General features: G+C 42.9%; 1 protein-coding gene across 1 annotated transcript in view; it reads right to left on the reverse strand.

The window, feature by feature from the left end:
* HDGFL3 (HDGF like 3) overlaps positions 1 to 15,279 on the reverse strand; it is a 96,918-nt gene that overhangs the window by 28,394 nt on the left and 53,245 nt on the right. The window contains exons 3-6 of the mRNA XM_073568528.1: positions 11,522 to 11,660; positions 4,789 to 4,800; positions 1,196 to 1,351; positions 140 to 283 (exon numbers count right to left, since the gene is read on the reverse strand). Coding sequence (XP_073424629.1) covers positions 140 to 283; positions 1,196 to 1,351; positions 4,789 to 4,800; positions 11,522 to 11,660 — 451 coding nt within the window. The remainder of the gene's footprint in view (positions 1 to 139; positions 284 to 1,195; positions 1,352 to 4,788; positions 4,801 to 11,521; positions 11,661 to 15,279) is intronic.

Raw genomic sequence — 15,279 nt, forward strand, 5'->3', positions numbered from 1 at the left:
CTAGATGTGTAAAGGACTTAACTAGTATAAAACAATGCACTAACCGCTACTATGTGCTTACTACTGTAACATTTGTCTGAAACCACTTATGAACCCTGCCATAACATGCAGCTGTACCATAGAACATATGCAGTCATACCCCCGCATTGCTTTTCTGCACCTCTGATGCATTTCTTGTGTCGTTATCCGCATCACCAGCTTCTGAGCCACTCTTATTATCTTCATCTTTGCTGTCTTTCTCTCCCTCGTCTCCTGAAGATTTCCGAGAAAGCTTTGATGGTTTCTGAAATTTTTATAAAAATGGAAAAATATTTGTTAATTTTACTTGCTTGCATTGAACCATTAATTTCCACAGCATTTTACTGACACAAGCTCACATTCTAAATTCAGTATCAGCATGTCTTTGGAGTATTGAAGGAAACTGGTGGATATCCACGCAAACATGGGGAGAAAATACAAACTCCTCACAGACGTTGTCCTTTGTGGGATTTGACTGCAAAACTACCGTACTAATCACTGAGTCACTGTGCTGCCTATAAAAATACACACAGTACTAAGTAGGTCATTATACTGAACAGACGTACATAATGCAATGTTAGCCTTTGTTAAAATGTTAATATCTTCTATGGAAGAAAGATCCTCAGTTACAAAATTCATTAGATAAATGGATTGGCGTGCACACTGTTTAAATTTCTGAGGTGCTGGTGTAACGGACCCAAGGCCCCAAATCAATAGGATTAATGTTCACCGCACACTCAAGTGGAATAACTTGCATAAAGAGTAGGTCCTGTACTACATAAAGCGCCCAAGAACCAGCTTAGTGCTGGAATAGCGTTACTCTGGCACCTTCCTCATTCCATTAGGTATCCACCTCTTACATTGCTTACTTTTCATTATTATTTCTTTTCCTCATTATGTTATGATTCATTACAGCCTGTGGGATCGCTTGATACCCTCACTGCACCATTGTGCTTTATCTCGTGTATGCACTGAAATTTAAGGTAACAAATACCTCTTTGTTCATATCTCTGACTTGCTCCATATAGAAGACCTGATGCCAACATTTTCTCAAAATCATTGGATTAGACCTTGGCGGTAATACTTAATCACATGCAGTAACAATTTAAAGTTAGAAAAGTTTAAACAATTAGTATGAAGGGTAAAAATCAGATAAGCATTATCTCTTTTATTTCACCTTTGAAGCATATGACTTCTTTCTCTTAGAGCCCGCTTTCTCATTCTTCTTTTTGCCTTTTCCATCCTCTTCCACCTGATCCCCTTCTTCTTCACTACTGCCATCTGCAGCATTTCCTCCTTCTTCAGTTTCTGAAGAGCTCTGCTGTTGAATTGCCTAGATAATTAAAAAAAAAGTATATAAATAAATGATAAGCATAAAACGAGAATACTGATTCTTTGGTGTCAAGTGATAGATAGTAAAGGGGACAGCAGGACCAGTTTACTAGCTGAAGTTGCTTTAACATAAGGAGTAAAACACTTGCAGGTCCTTGTTGTATTCCAGCTTATGAAATTTTGAAATACTGAGAATTGAAAGCTAAAAATAACTGAAAGTAATCTGCAATGCACAGATAAATTCACTCTTGGTCAACATGAGCCAAGATGAAAAAAAGAGTTTTTTTGACGTGTCTGTCCCTGTAATACTGTATGACTCAGCTTTGTTTCTGAATTATAAGTGCAATGCTTAGACAGATATCCCCGTTTTTCAAGAACTAAACCTATATTACTGTACTAGCTGAAGATATATCAAATTATAATGATTATATTGCACATAAAAACATTTCACATCATATATTCAACACTACAGATTTGCAACACAAATTAACTAAACGATTACCCAAGTATTGATAGTATTTTATTTTCAACTCATTCAAGAGCCCTTTGATAAACAATATGTTTGGTTTTTCCTTTCGGTGCAAAGATGAACAGATTTTTGGCAGTTCCAACTCTTGAACAGATTACGTAAAGTTCACCATGAGAAAAGCATGGAGATTGCAAATCGATCCCTACTACTTAAATCGATCCCTACTACTTTCAAGGACTGTCCCTGAGCATTGTTAATGGACATTGCAAATAGCAGTTGAACTGGAAACTGGAGGCGTTTAAAATCAAAAAAGAAATCAGAAGGAATGAGTGGAATTCTTGGAATGAAAATGTCCTCTCCTTTGGCACATCCTGTTTCTGAGCTGTGTATCTAACCCTATCCTGTGTGATAATGTCTGCTGAGCTGTGTACCTAATCCTCTCCTGTGTGATACTTTCTGCTGAGCTGTGTATCTAATCCTATCGTGTGTTATTGACTGCTCAGCCGTGTACCTAATCCTATCATGTGTTACTGACTGCTCAGCCGTGTATCTAATCCTATCCTGTGTGATACTTACCGCTGAGCCGTGTATCTAATCCTATCCTGTGTGATACTGACTGCTGAGCCGTGCATCTAATCCTATTCTGTGTGATACTGTCTGCTGAGCCGTGTATCTAATCCTATCCTGTGTGATACTGTGTGCTGAGCTGTGTATCTAATCCTATCCTGTGTGATACCGTCTGCTGAGCCGTGTATCTAACCCTATCCTGTGATACTGACTGCTGAGCCGTGTACCTAATCCTATCATGTGTTACTGACTGCTCAGCCTTGTATCTAATCCTATCCTGTGTGATACTGACTGCTGAGCCGTGTATCTAATCCTATTCTGTGTGATACTGTCTCCTGAGCCGTGTATCTAATACTATTCTGTGTGATACTATGTGCTGAGCTGTGTATCTAATCCTATCCTGTGTGATACTGTCTGCTGAGCCGTGTATCTATTCCTATCCTCTGTGATACTGACTGCTGAGCTGTGTATCTAATCCTATCCTGTATGATACTGACTGCTAAGCCATGTGTCTAATCCTCTCCAGTGTGATACTGACTGCTGAGCTGTGTATCTAATCCTCTCCTGTTTGATACTGACTGCTGAGCCGTGTATCTATTCCTATCCTCTGTGATACTGACTGCTGAGCTGTGTATCTAATCCTATCCTGTATGATACTGACTGCTGAGCCATGTGTCTAATCCTCTCCTGTGTGATACTGACTGCTGAGCTGTGTATCTAATCTTCTCCTGTGTGATACTGACTGCTGAGCCGTGTATCTATTCCTATCCTCTGTGATACTGACTGCTGAGCTGTGTATCTAATCCTCTCCTGTGTGATACTGTCTGCTGAGCCGTGTATTTATTCCTATCCTCTGTGATACTGACTGCTGAGCTGTGTATCTAATCCTATCCTGTGTGATACTGCCTGCTGAGCCATGTGTCTAATCCTCTCCTGTGTGATACTGACTGCTGAGCTGTGTATCTAATCCTATCCTGTGTGATACTGACTGCTGAGCTGTGTATCTAATCCGCTCCTGTGTGATACTGACTGCTGAGCCATGTAGCTAATCCTATCCTGTGATACTGGGCTCCCCCTGCAGTCTGTGTCAGAGTGTGGTCTGTGTTGGCACAGTAATAAATTGTGTTATTTCCAGCTTTACAGAAGGACGATAACACCATAGAAATGATAAGAATAATAGGCCTCAGTTACCACAACTGTCTACAAAGAAAACTGTTGCTGATAGCAACCAATCACAGCTCATTATTCATCTTTTAAACAGCTCTGGGAAAGCGTGGCGAGTTTTGAGTGGCGACTTTTGTGTTTCGACTTTTATGTGGCGAGGTTGGTGTATGTGTGGTGAAATGTGTGCTGAGGGTGGTATATGTGTTGAAGCACGTGGTAATGTGTGGCACATTTTGTGTGTGTGTTCATATCCCCATGTGAGGTGAGTATCCCATGTCAGGGCCCCACCTTAGCAACTGTACGGTATATACTCTGGGCGCCATCGTTCTCATTCTTTAAGTCCCCCTTGTTCACATCTGGCAGCTGTCAATTTGCCTCCAACACTTTTCCTTTCACTTTTTCCCCATTATGTAGATAGGGGCAAAATTGTTTGGTGAATTGGAACGAGCAGGGTTAAAATTTCGCCTCACAACATAGCCTATGACGTTCTCGGGGTCCAGACGTGTGACTGTGCAAAATTTTGTGGCTGTAGCTACGACGGTGCAGATGCCAATACATACACTTTTTCCCCATTATGTAGATAGGGGTAAAATTGTTTGGTGAGTTGGAACGCGCGGGGTTAAAATTTCGCCTCACAACATAGCCTATGACGCTCTCGGGGTCCAGACGTGTGACTGTGCCAAATTTTGTGGCTGTAGCTAAGACTGTGCAGATGCCAATCCCGGACATACACACATACATACACTTTTTCTCAATTATGTACCTAGGGGCAAAATTGTTTGGTGAATTGGAATGCGCAGGGTTAAAATTTCGCCTCACAACATAGCCTATGACGCTCTCAGGGTCCAGACGTGTGACAGTGCAAAATTTTGTGGCTGTAGCTGCAACGGTGCAGATGCCAATCCCGGACATACACACATACATACATACAAACATACACAGACATTGAGCTTTATATATATTATATGAGTTCTATGATTGTTCTAGGACTGGTTATTTTTGCGCCGCTAGAGGGCCATGTGGTGCAGCTGTAATAAAGATGTGTTCAACTGTCCGAAGGGTCATTTGGAAATAGGCAGTGATGGCGGATTTCCACTCTAAGAGTTGCAGGCAGACCTTTTTCTGAGCAGGTTCCCACCTGCACCTACTTAATCTTAATGCAAGTACTTCCTTTACAGTAAAAGGTCCTTTCTTCATTGTACAGTCTTGTATTGATTTCAGTAGTTTGTGGTCCTCACCTTCAGATGCATCTGTGAAAACAGAAATAAGTATTCTTAATAAACTTAGTTTTCTTTATACAATTTACCATTTTGCTATTTTTCAACTGCAAGTAAACTTTAGGGTTCGCTCACACGAGCATATAAATCAGACGAGAGCAATGTGAAAAAACAACGCATCGCACTCTGACCAATGTTATTCAATGAGGCAGTGCTCACCGGCAATTTTCTCCTCAGTTTTAATCGGACTGACAAAAACATCGCAGTATACTGCGAGTGGGAGCATGAATCAGCCGAGACTCGCCAATGCAACTCAATGGATGCAAGAAAAAAATCAGACTGTACACAGAATATCCGATCTGTAAACACACATTTCAAAAGGAAACAGCCATGTTACTTTACTTTAGTAAATTCACAGCCAGAACCATCATAATAGATAGATGATAAATAGAATGAAAAGCTAGATGTCATGTGACTATATAATTTCACAAGCCCCGTACACATAATAAACTTGCACCCTTTAGTGCATTTCATGTGCCACTAAAGGGCATTTAGGCTTATTTAACCTATAAATAACAACTGGGTTGGCCCTATTTTTGATAACCAGCAAAGGTAAAGCAGACAGCTGTGGGCTTATATTATCCGACTGGGAAGGTCCCTGGTTATTTAGCCCTTCCTAGCCTAAAAAAACAAGCCAGCAATTGCCCCAGAATTGGCGCATTACATTGGATGAGGCAATTCTGGTGCCTTGCCTGTCTCTTCTCAATTGCCCTGGTGCTGTGATGTGTCACAAATCACAGCTGCCATCAACCCAGAGGTAGGTAACAGAAAGATATCTATAAGACACCCCCATTACCAACCCAGTAATAAAAAAATTAACACACACACACAGAAAAAAACCCCACTTTATTTTAATAAAGACTCCCCCACGCTATCTCTTTTTCCCCAATTTGTTTAAAAAAATAAAAAAAATCCCATGTGGGTCTGTTGTAATCCACCAAATCCGAAGTAGTCCGCAAATGGATACCTGAAAAACAAAAAGACAGAAATAAAAACAAGAGACAGTTCCATGTTCATCAATTTATTAACAAAAATGTTCCCATGAATCTCCAATGCAGTCCACGTTCCCTGAATCTGGCTCCGGCAACTGTGAATAGCAGTAAAGTGATTGCTATTAACAGGCATCAGGTACTGACCGCAACGTTCATCAGAGCCACCGGGTCTCAATGACTGCAACGTGAACCAGTGATGCTGATGATCTTTGCTGTCAGTATCCGGCGCCTCTGAATAGAGGTCACTTTACTGCTATTCCCAGTCGCCACAGCCAAGTTTGGGGAACTTGGACTATGGAGGAGCTTCGTAAGAATATTTTTGGTAATAAATTCACGAACGAGGGACTGTCTCTTGCTTTTATTTCTGTCTTTGTATGTTTTTCAGGTATCAATTTCTGGAGTGCAGCGGATTCGTGGATTACGGCAGACCTGCACGGGATTTTTTAAATTTTTGTAATAAATTGATGAATGAGGGATAGTGTGGGAGAGTCTTTATTCTAATAAAGTTTTTTTTCTGTGTGTGTTTATTTTTGATTACTGGGATAGTAACGGGGGTGTCTGAAAGACACCTTCGACATACTTACAGTTCCAGGAGGTAGTAATCAAGGTCCTAATTTTTGGACACCAGGAAGGAGCGAGCCCCAGTACTTCCGGAACTGAAGGTGCTTGCATCGTACCAAGTCAACATCATTTCCCAAAGTATGTCCCTCAAACCACAAAAAAGGAAGGTTGCAAAAGAGGTGCTGAGTGTGTTACAGAAGGGGGATATACAAGGACACCAATTAGAAATGCGACACCTGCCCTGACAAACCTGGCCTGTGTATAAACGAATGTTTTAAACTGTACTACACATCCATGTACTACTAAATTAATTCCTGACGTACACGACACAACTGATTTATGCCAACCTGACGTACACTACACAATTCACGTATGCCAACCTGACGTACACGACATAACTCACGTATGCCAACCTGATACACTCTAGACAATTTACGTATGCCACATTATAAACTTCACACACCAGGACACTCTAGATCAATTCCAATATAAGGCCACTTGTGGAGGGTTTCCACTGTTTAGGCACATCCTGTTACCCTTGAGAAAATAAAAAAAAATTGGAGATAATAGCGTCCACTCTCCATTCCAATTACTTCAGTGTTCAAAAAGTAAAACAATGCTCCTCCCCTTCTGAGCCCTGCCATGCGTCTAAGCAGTGGTTTTCTTCCACATATGGGGTATGGGCATGTTCAGTACAAAATGCACTACAACTTTTGGAGTCCAATTTCTCCTGTTACCCATTTGAAAATAAAAAATTGGTGTTAAAAGATCCTTTTTAGTGAAAAAAATGTGATATTTTTTTTTCTCGGCTCTACGTTATAAACTTCTGTGAAGTGCTCACCACACATCTAGATAAGTTCCTTGAGGGGTCTAGTTTCCAAAATGGGAGGGGGGTTTGGGCTCTCCAAACGCGACACGGCGTCCGCTCTAAATTTCAGCCAATTCTGCATTCAAAAAGTCAAACGGTACTCCTTCCCTTCCGAGCCCTGCCGTACGCCTAAACAGTGGTTTTCCTTCACATATGGGGTATGGGCATATTCAGGAGAAGTTGCACTACAAATGTTGGGATCCATTTTTTCCTGTTAAAAAGAAAAAGAAAAATGTGGGTCTAAACTAAAATGTTACTGAAAAAATTAAAATGTTCATTTTTTCCTTCCACAGTGCTTCAGTTCCTTCGAAGCACCTGAATAAACTTCTTGAATGTGGTTTTGAGCACCTTGTGGGGTGCAGTGTTTAGAATGGTCTCACTTTTAGGTGTTTTCTGCTATATAGATCCCCAAAGTCACTTCAAATATGATGTGGACCCTAAAAAAGGGTTTTGTAAATTTTGTTTGAAAAACGAGAAATCACTGGGCAACTTTTAACCCTTATACTCATTAATTTCGCAAAAAATTCTGCATTTCTAGCTATTTTCTATGTGTTTGGGGACGCGCGGAAAAAAATCACGGCAAAAACGCATGGAAAAAACGCGCGTTTTCTGGGAAGGAGTGGTTTTTATGCAGAAATTTTCTGCATACGTGTGCACAAAACCTTACATCTCATGTAGCACTAGTCATGTCATCTGCTATGCCATGTGTGCATGCAAATTTATGAAGGCCTCACTTCCCGCAAATTTCATATTAGTGCCAGGGAACACGTCAGGGACATCATGGCTGCGAAGGATGCCAGTGACTTCTGAGTTGAAGACTATCCCACAACGTTTCAGACTTCACCATGATTACAACCACGATGCCTTGAAAATACGTGGGATAAAGTTCATTGTGGCATTAGGGGGGTGATCTTAAACGCACACTGGTGCAGTTGGAGTGTCGCTGGATAGTCTCGCTGGGCACCATGTCCCCCCATGGCCTCAATGAGAAGCTATCCTTTGTCCCCTTTTTGTGAGATCTGTTGTGAGTCGTCTGTCTCTGTTAGGCTGTGTGCCCACGATGCGATTTTTAAGCGTTTTTGCCGCGATTTTTGGCGCGAAAACGTTTAAAAATTGTGTACAGAACGCCCCCCATGCATTCCTATGGCAGTCCGCACATGCTGTGCTAATGCTGTGCTTTTTTCCGCGGCGGAATCGCATCGCGGAAAAAAATCGCAGCATGATCATTCTTTTGTGCGGAATCGCAAAGAATTGCGGCGATTCCGCACCCATAGGAATGCATGAGAATCGCTTACTTCCCGCATGTGGTTATGCCCACCATGCGGGAAGTTAAGCATCTCATGTGCGGTTGGTACCCACGGTGTGGAGGAGAGGAGACTGTCCTCCAGGCCCTGGGTACCATACCCCTGTAAAAAAAAAAGAATAAAAAATTGGGGTATATTTACCTTCCGACGTCCCGCGCTGCCATCCTGGGCCACAGCGTTCCCAGTAATGCCTTGCGGCAAGGTCCTGTGATGACGTAGTCTCGTGTGACTCTAGCGGTCTCGCGAGATCGCTATAGTAACGCGAGACCAACGTCATCACAGGTCTCGCAAGGCATCGCTGGGAACCCGGGATGGCAGCGCGGGACGTCGGAAGGTAAATATACCCCGATTTTTTATTTTTTTATCATTTTTAACATTCTATCTTTTACTATTGAGGCCGCATAGGCGGCCTCAATAGTAAAAAGCTGCTCACGCTTGTCAAACACTATGCTTGACGAGTGTGACCAACCTGTCAATCACTTTCCAAGTGATGCTTCAAATCGCTTGGAAAGTGCTTGAGAAAATCGCGGCAAAATCGCGAACAGAATCGCGGTAAAAAAAACACGCGATTTCTGGGAAAGAGTCCGGTTTTCACTGTGCGTTTTAAAACGCTACGTGGGCACATAGCCTTAGGCTGGTTTCACATTAGCATTTTTTGCGCAGCGCATCGTGCGTGTCCATGCGCATGCGTACCTATGTTTAACATGGTGTGCGCATGGTCTTGCGTTTGCACACGTTCGTATGCGTTTTTGTGCGCATGCGTCTTTCAAGGTGTGGGTCTAGGTGCGCCAGACACCCCCTGAGGAAGGAGCAGTGAGCTCCGAAACGCGCGTTGGGGACAGGCCGATACCATTGCTTCCACTGCTCCCAGGTAATGACACCTTATACATAATGATTCGGTATACATTGCACATGGCACTTATAATATGAGCATTTGCTCTGTGTCTCCTATATTATGTGAAGGGGTTTTGCTGCAGCGTCTGAATTTAATTATGGGCATTCGCTATGTGATCATTCTTCTGATACAATTACTGACAGCTGCATTTACAACATGGTCTTTTTTGACCTCCCCATAGAATAAAGGTGTCTATTTTATTATTTTTGCACTTGCATCTGTGTATGGAGTTAACTACTCTGGGGCTGTGCTGCTAAGGCATCTGGCCTTTTTGCCATTGGGCACGCTTGTTTTATACTCCCTTCATTTCTATACACTGTATTGTCCAATTTTATATGCATTACTAATAAAATATTAAAATATTGTCTTTTATGGATTTTTCGACTGCATTTGCTATTGTTTTACTGTTGCATTTGTGGGTCCGCCGAAAGGCATCAATAAAACGCATGAGCACAGAATGCGACAAAATAACGCATTACAGTCTATGGGATCGCAGGCGTGCACATGGACATGCGTTCGTCTGCGTTTTCGTGTGCATGCGTTTTTGGCGTAAACATGTGTAGACACTGGTTTTAATCCCTAGAGAACGAATGCGCATAAAAAACGCAAACGCATGCAAAAACGCATGTGTTTTTGAATGTGTTTCTATTGCGCACGATGCGCTGCGCAATAAAACGCTAAAGTGAAATTAGTCGTATTTTAATCTAATTTTGTTGTCTGTGCTTGTGTTAATAGTTTTTTTACTTTACATGCAGTTGATATATATTGGATTTCCTTTGGAACCCTCCCCCCCTTCATTCTTACTCCTTCCCTTATTGGACTCACTGCTATCTCTATATGAATTATGAAAACGGCGGTCTGAAGATTTGAGCCTGTTATCTTCCATATATTGAAGGACCATCTTGCATTAACAGATGTGTATGAAAGTGGCATATTAGCTATTCTTGGGATATGATCCCATGTGCCCCCGTTCTAGTAACACCCACTCAGTGGCAGATTGAGAGGTACATGGGCTCCCCTTTCATCCCCCGATATATGCTCACCGCACTGCCAGTACACGCTCCCTTCTCAAAGATACCTGCCGCATCCACGTGCATGTGCGGTGGATCCTCTTCCGGCTTGCGTTCCAGAAGGCATCTGTGCTGGCGGTGCGTGGGTCACTGCCATCACAGGAACATTTTTCCTGACTCGTACATCGCTGAGAAGGCCAGAAGTGACGCAACCACGATTGTTTTGGACCCGCTCCCCCCATGTGCCCTTTGATTGCGGCGACCATCCTGCACAGTTGTGATGGGGGTATATAATTCTCCACACATTCAGCAGTCCACACAGCCCCCCCCCCCACCCCCGAGGAAGCCCACAGCACGAAACGTTTGTCGGGGCTAGAGGTGGACGTTCACAGCAGGCACCCCACATGGGAAAGCACTATTTGCGGCAGATTAGATTCATGTAGTCATTTGTTTTGGCTGGGCCATGTGCAACAACGGAGGGAGTATTTGGGAGCATTATGTATGACACCATATTACTAATAATAGATTACTATTTGGTTCTATAAACCCTACTTACATGGGTGTACACACTATTCTGCCTCACTCCTCATCGACCATATTGCAGTATATATGCAAGGTGCAAGGACATAGATTGTCACTCAGCCCACGCAAATTATTGATTGTATGGTGTGCCATGAGCTTGTTGCCGTGTTTGTCCATCTAGTCATTCACCTTTACTCATCAACATGTATTTTTTTGTTTAATTCATATTATTAATTGTATCAATTAAATCTTGAATTTTGAAAATTTTTTTTTATTTGTTTTGCTCTCATTTCTGATATGGGGCATCATACTCCAGAATTTTTGTAGGATCAATATTATTGTGGGAGTTTGCCCCCCCCACCCTCATTTGTATGGGTATGCCATCCCTGAGGGGACACTACATATACTGTATAAAGTATGTAAAGGATGTCGGTGTTTGTCAAAACATATTGGTCACAACTGTAGATCTTCTGTAAACTAATGTCTCAATGGTTATTTTGACTTAGAGATTTTTTTTATACATTACTGTCCTGTCTGCATACCTGGTATCCAGTAAATTTGACTCCAGGGTTATTTTCTATTTCCCACAATCCTTCATTGAATCCTTTCCGTTTGTTTGACTTTCCAAACTTTTCTTTAAATTCCTTGTAGGGAAACAGATCCTTGGGTCCCAAAAATGCACTAAAATAAGGAAAATGTGTTAAAGAAATAATGCCACCATAAAACATGTAATTCCTAAATTTCTTTTCTGCATTAATCGTAGAATCATTATCTGACAACGGTCTTGTAGGAACAAAGACTTAATTTCTCCATGATTACTCTGCAGTTGCGGTAAAAAACTTTAATCAAAATTTTAAAACGGGTTGTCCAATACTCAGACAACTGACTCTCAATCACTAGAATACCCCCTTATAAAATATCACTTAGGCCGGGGTCACACTGGCGAGGAATACGGCCGAGTGAGAGGTGCTAAAAGCACGCATGAGACACGGACCAATGATTCTCTATGGGGGTCACTCGCACCAGGCGTATATTTCTCATCCGTAGTCTAAGCTCCGTGCCAATCGCAGCATGCTGCAATTGTCAGCGTACTACGGCCGTAGTACGCCAATGCAAGTCTATGGGTGCGCAAAAAATACAGATTACACACGGACCACACATGTGACTTGCGAGAAATACGCACCCGGTGTCTTTTAGCAAAGCCGGCAATTCAGTGCGCTATACAGTAAACTCACACTGACAGTTTTAATAAAGAAACGAAAGAATAGATATAGACACATAGAATAAATATATATATATATGCATTCTATGTGTCTATATCTATTCTTTCGTTTGTGTTTTAAACCCTGTCATAGGACTCCATTATATGTCCATTTTGCAAGCCTGCAAGAAAATCTCGCCATACGGATGCCATACGGATTACATACGGATGCTTACATGCGCAAACTACGCGACCACACCTTGCTTACGGATGACATACGGAGCACTGTTTAGGGGCCATTCATCCGTATTACGCATGTAAAATACTGACCGTATTTTGCGTCGGTTAGTGTGACCCCGGCCTTATACTCACATCCGCTGCTGTCCCTCCTTCAGACAAATCAAACATCTGGAGGAAGTGACAGAACAGCCACAGCTCTCACTCCCTCCAGATGTCAGTTATATCTAGAGGACAGTGAAGTGGCCCCAAGAGTGCCAGTGCTGACAAAGCTGAAAAGGCGCCCGCACCACAGGTGAATAGAAGTGTTAGGCTATGTGCACACGTTGCAGATTTAGATGCAGATCTGTAGCGTTTTTGGCCGCATGGATTCGCATCAAATCTGCAGTGTACCGCAGTGAGGAGTGCACGCAGGCATCCCATAAGCAAAGCATCACAGAAGCTAAGCATCAAGAAAACGACAGTTATCCATGACAAGGAATTAACATTCATCTTCTCTCTTCACACAGGTAATCAACTGCTCCACCCTGCATGTATTCACTCCATTCACTGTTAGCAAGCAGCCTGAATGGTAGAACTCCCCACCTCTGCTGGCTGTCATTTCTGCTGCAATATATCCAAATGGTACAACTCCATACTTCAGCTTGCTGTCTGTCTTCTGCTGCTTTACCTTTTTGCGACATATTTTAATATGCCTGCTAAAGCTTTGGTATAATTCATTTGTTGCAACTGTATTTAATACTTACTGCTTTATATCCATGACTGGGGCCTCTCTAGATCTTATCAGATGTAAGGTCCTATAGCAAATAGATGCAGCCTGGTCTCCTGCCTTTGATCATCTAACCACCCCCTGGTGTGCTGGCCCCAGATGCCAAATTATACCAAACCGGCTCCCACAATCCCTTTCTCCTGACCTTGTAGTGTGGCCTATATATGTAGTAGTTCCTAAGGGGAAGCACGCAGTGAGGGGTGCACACAGGCATCCCTGTTATGATTGAGTCACCGAGGAGGAAAAAACAAAACACAAGCTCAGCCCAGAAAATCAGAGAGGTTGGAAACTAGCGGATTGCAGACCCCTAATCCTATCACACAACTAGCAGTAGCCGTGGAGTGTTCCTACGGTGATCCTAGACACCTCGCCACAGCCGGAGATCTAAATAAGCCTAAAGAGAGAAAAGGGAAAAACTGACTGCCCCAGAGCAGACCCCAAAGCAATAGGCAGCCCCCAACATATAATGAAGGTGAAGCAAGATGAAAACACTAACACAGATAGAAAGATAGGTTGAGAAAACGATGGGGCCCAAGCTAACTAAAAAGGACAGGACAGAAAAGCTGCTATCTGCAATCCGAGAAAACCCTGCTAAAAATATTACCAACACAACTGATAAGCAAAAAGGACCCTGAAGTCACTAGACTTCAAACCCTATATCAGCACTCAGAATATTCTGAAGGCAGAGCAAAAGAGAACACTGATCAAGGAATAAGAATCCAGCACACCCCCAGCCGGGGATGGCTGAACTCCAAAAAAACAAGGTAAACAAAACCAAAACTAATAAGTTCAATAGCAGAGCAAAAACTTATCTTTGGGAAGCAGGAATCAGACTGGTCTCCAAGAATCCAGAAGAGAAATCACCAGCCACTCAGAAGGGCGTCGGCTGCCTTATATCCAGTCTGAAGTTCCTGTTACCCAGTCACAATCCACCAGATCAGGTGTTTGGTTTCTTTCATCTAAATCAGCCTCACTACCTTCCTTCACCAGAAGAGGGAGATCCTCGGACACAAAAGGTGAATGAACAGATGAGCTCACAACAGTACCTCCCCCTTGAGGAGGGGTCACCGAACCCCTCATCCAAGCCACCAGGCTGATCAGGATGAGCCCGATGAAAAGCAAGCACCAATCTTTCGGCATGAATATCAGAGGCAGAGACCCAGGAATTATCCTGATCAGCAGATATAAAACATCTCAAATAAGCCTCCAAAGTCTGGTTTGTTCTCTCCGTCTGCCCATTGGTCTGAGGGTGAAATGCAGAGGAGAAGGACAACTGAATTCCCAACTTGGAACAAAAGGTCCTCCAGAATCTAGAGACAAACTGAACTCCTCTGTCCGATACAATGTTCTCAGGAATCCTGTGCAAGCGAACCACCTGTTGCAAAAACAAGGGCACCAACTCTGAGGAAGATGGCAACTTAGGGAGTGGTACAAGATGGACCATCTTAGAGAATCTATCACAAATCACCCAGATAACAGTCATCCTCTGAGAGACAGGCAGATCAGAAATAAAATCCATTTAAATATGGGTCCATGGCCTCCTGGGCACCGGCAAGGGCATCAACAACCCACTAGAACGAGAACAAGGCTTAGATCGGGAGCAAGTCTCACAGGACTGTACAAAATTTCTGACATCACGAGACAAGGCAGGCCACCAAAAAGACCGACTCACCAAATCTCTATTAAAAAAAATACCTGGATGACCAGCCAACGCGGAGCAATGAACCTCAGACATCACTTTCCTCCTCCACTGGTCAGGAACATACAACCTACCACTGGGACAACGCTCAGGCTTATCCTCCTGAAACTTCTCCAGAGCACGTCTCAAATCGGGCGAGATGGCAGAAACAACCACCCCCTCACCTAAGATGGTAGCAGGCTTGGTCACAACAGGAGAATCAGCCAAAAAACTCCTAGAGAGGGCATCAGCCTTAACGTTCTTAGTGCCCGGAAGAAAGGAGATCACAAAATCAAAACGCGTGAAAAACAAGGCCCACTTGGCCTGTCTCGGATTCAAGCATTTAGCCGACTCAAGGTAGATCAAATTCTTGTGGTCAGTGAGGACCACAACTTGATGTCTAGCTCCCTCCAAC

This window comes from Dendrobates tinctorius, unplaced genomic scaffold (genome assembly GCF_039654945.1).
Source record: "Dendrobates tinctorius isolate UK_male_01 unplaced genomic scaffold, ASM3965494v1 ptg000022l, whole genome shotgun sequence".
Taxonomy (NCBI): Eukaryota; Metazoa; Chordata; class Amphibia; order Anura; family Dendrobatidae; genus Dendrobates; species Dendrobates tinctorius.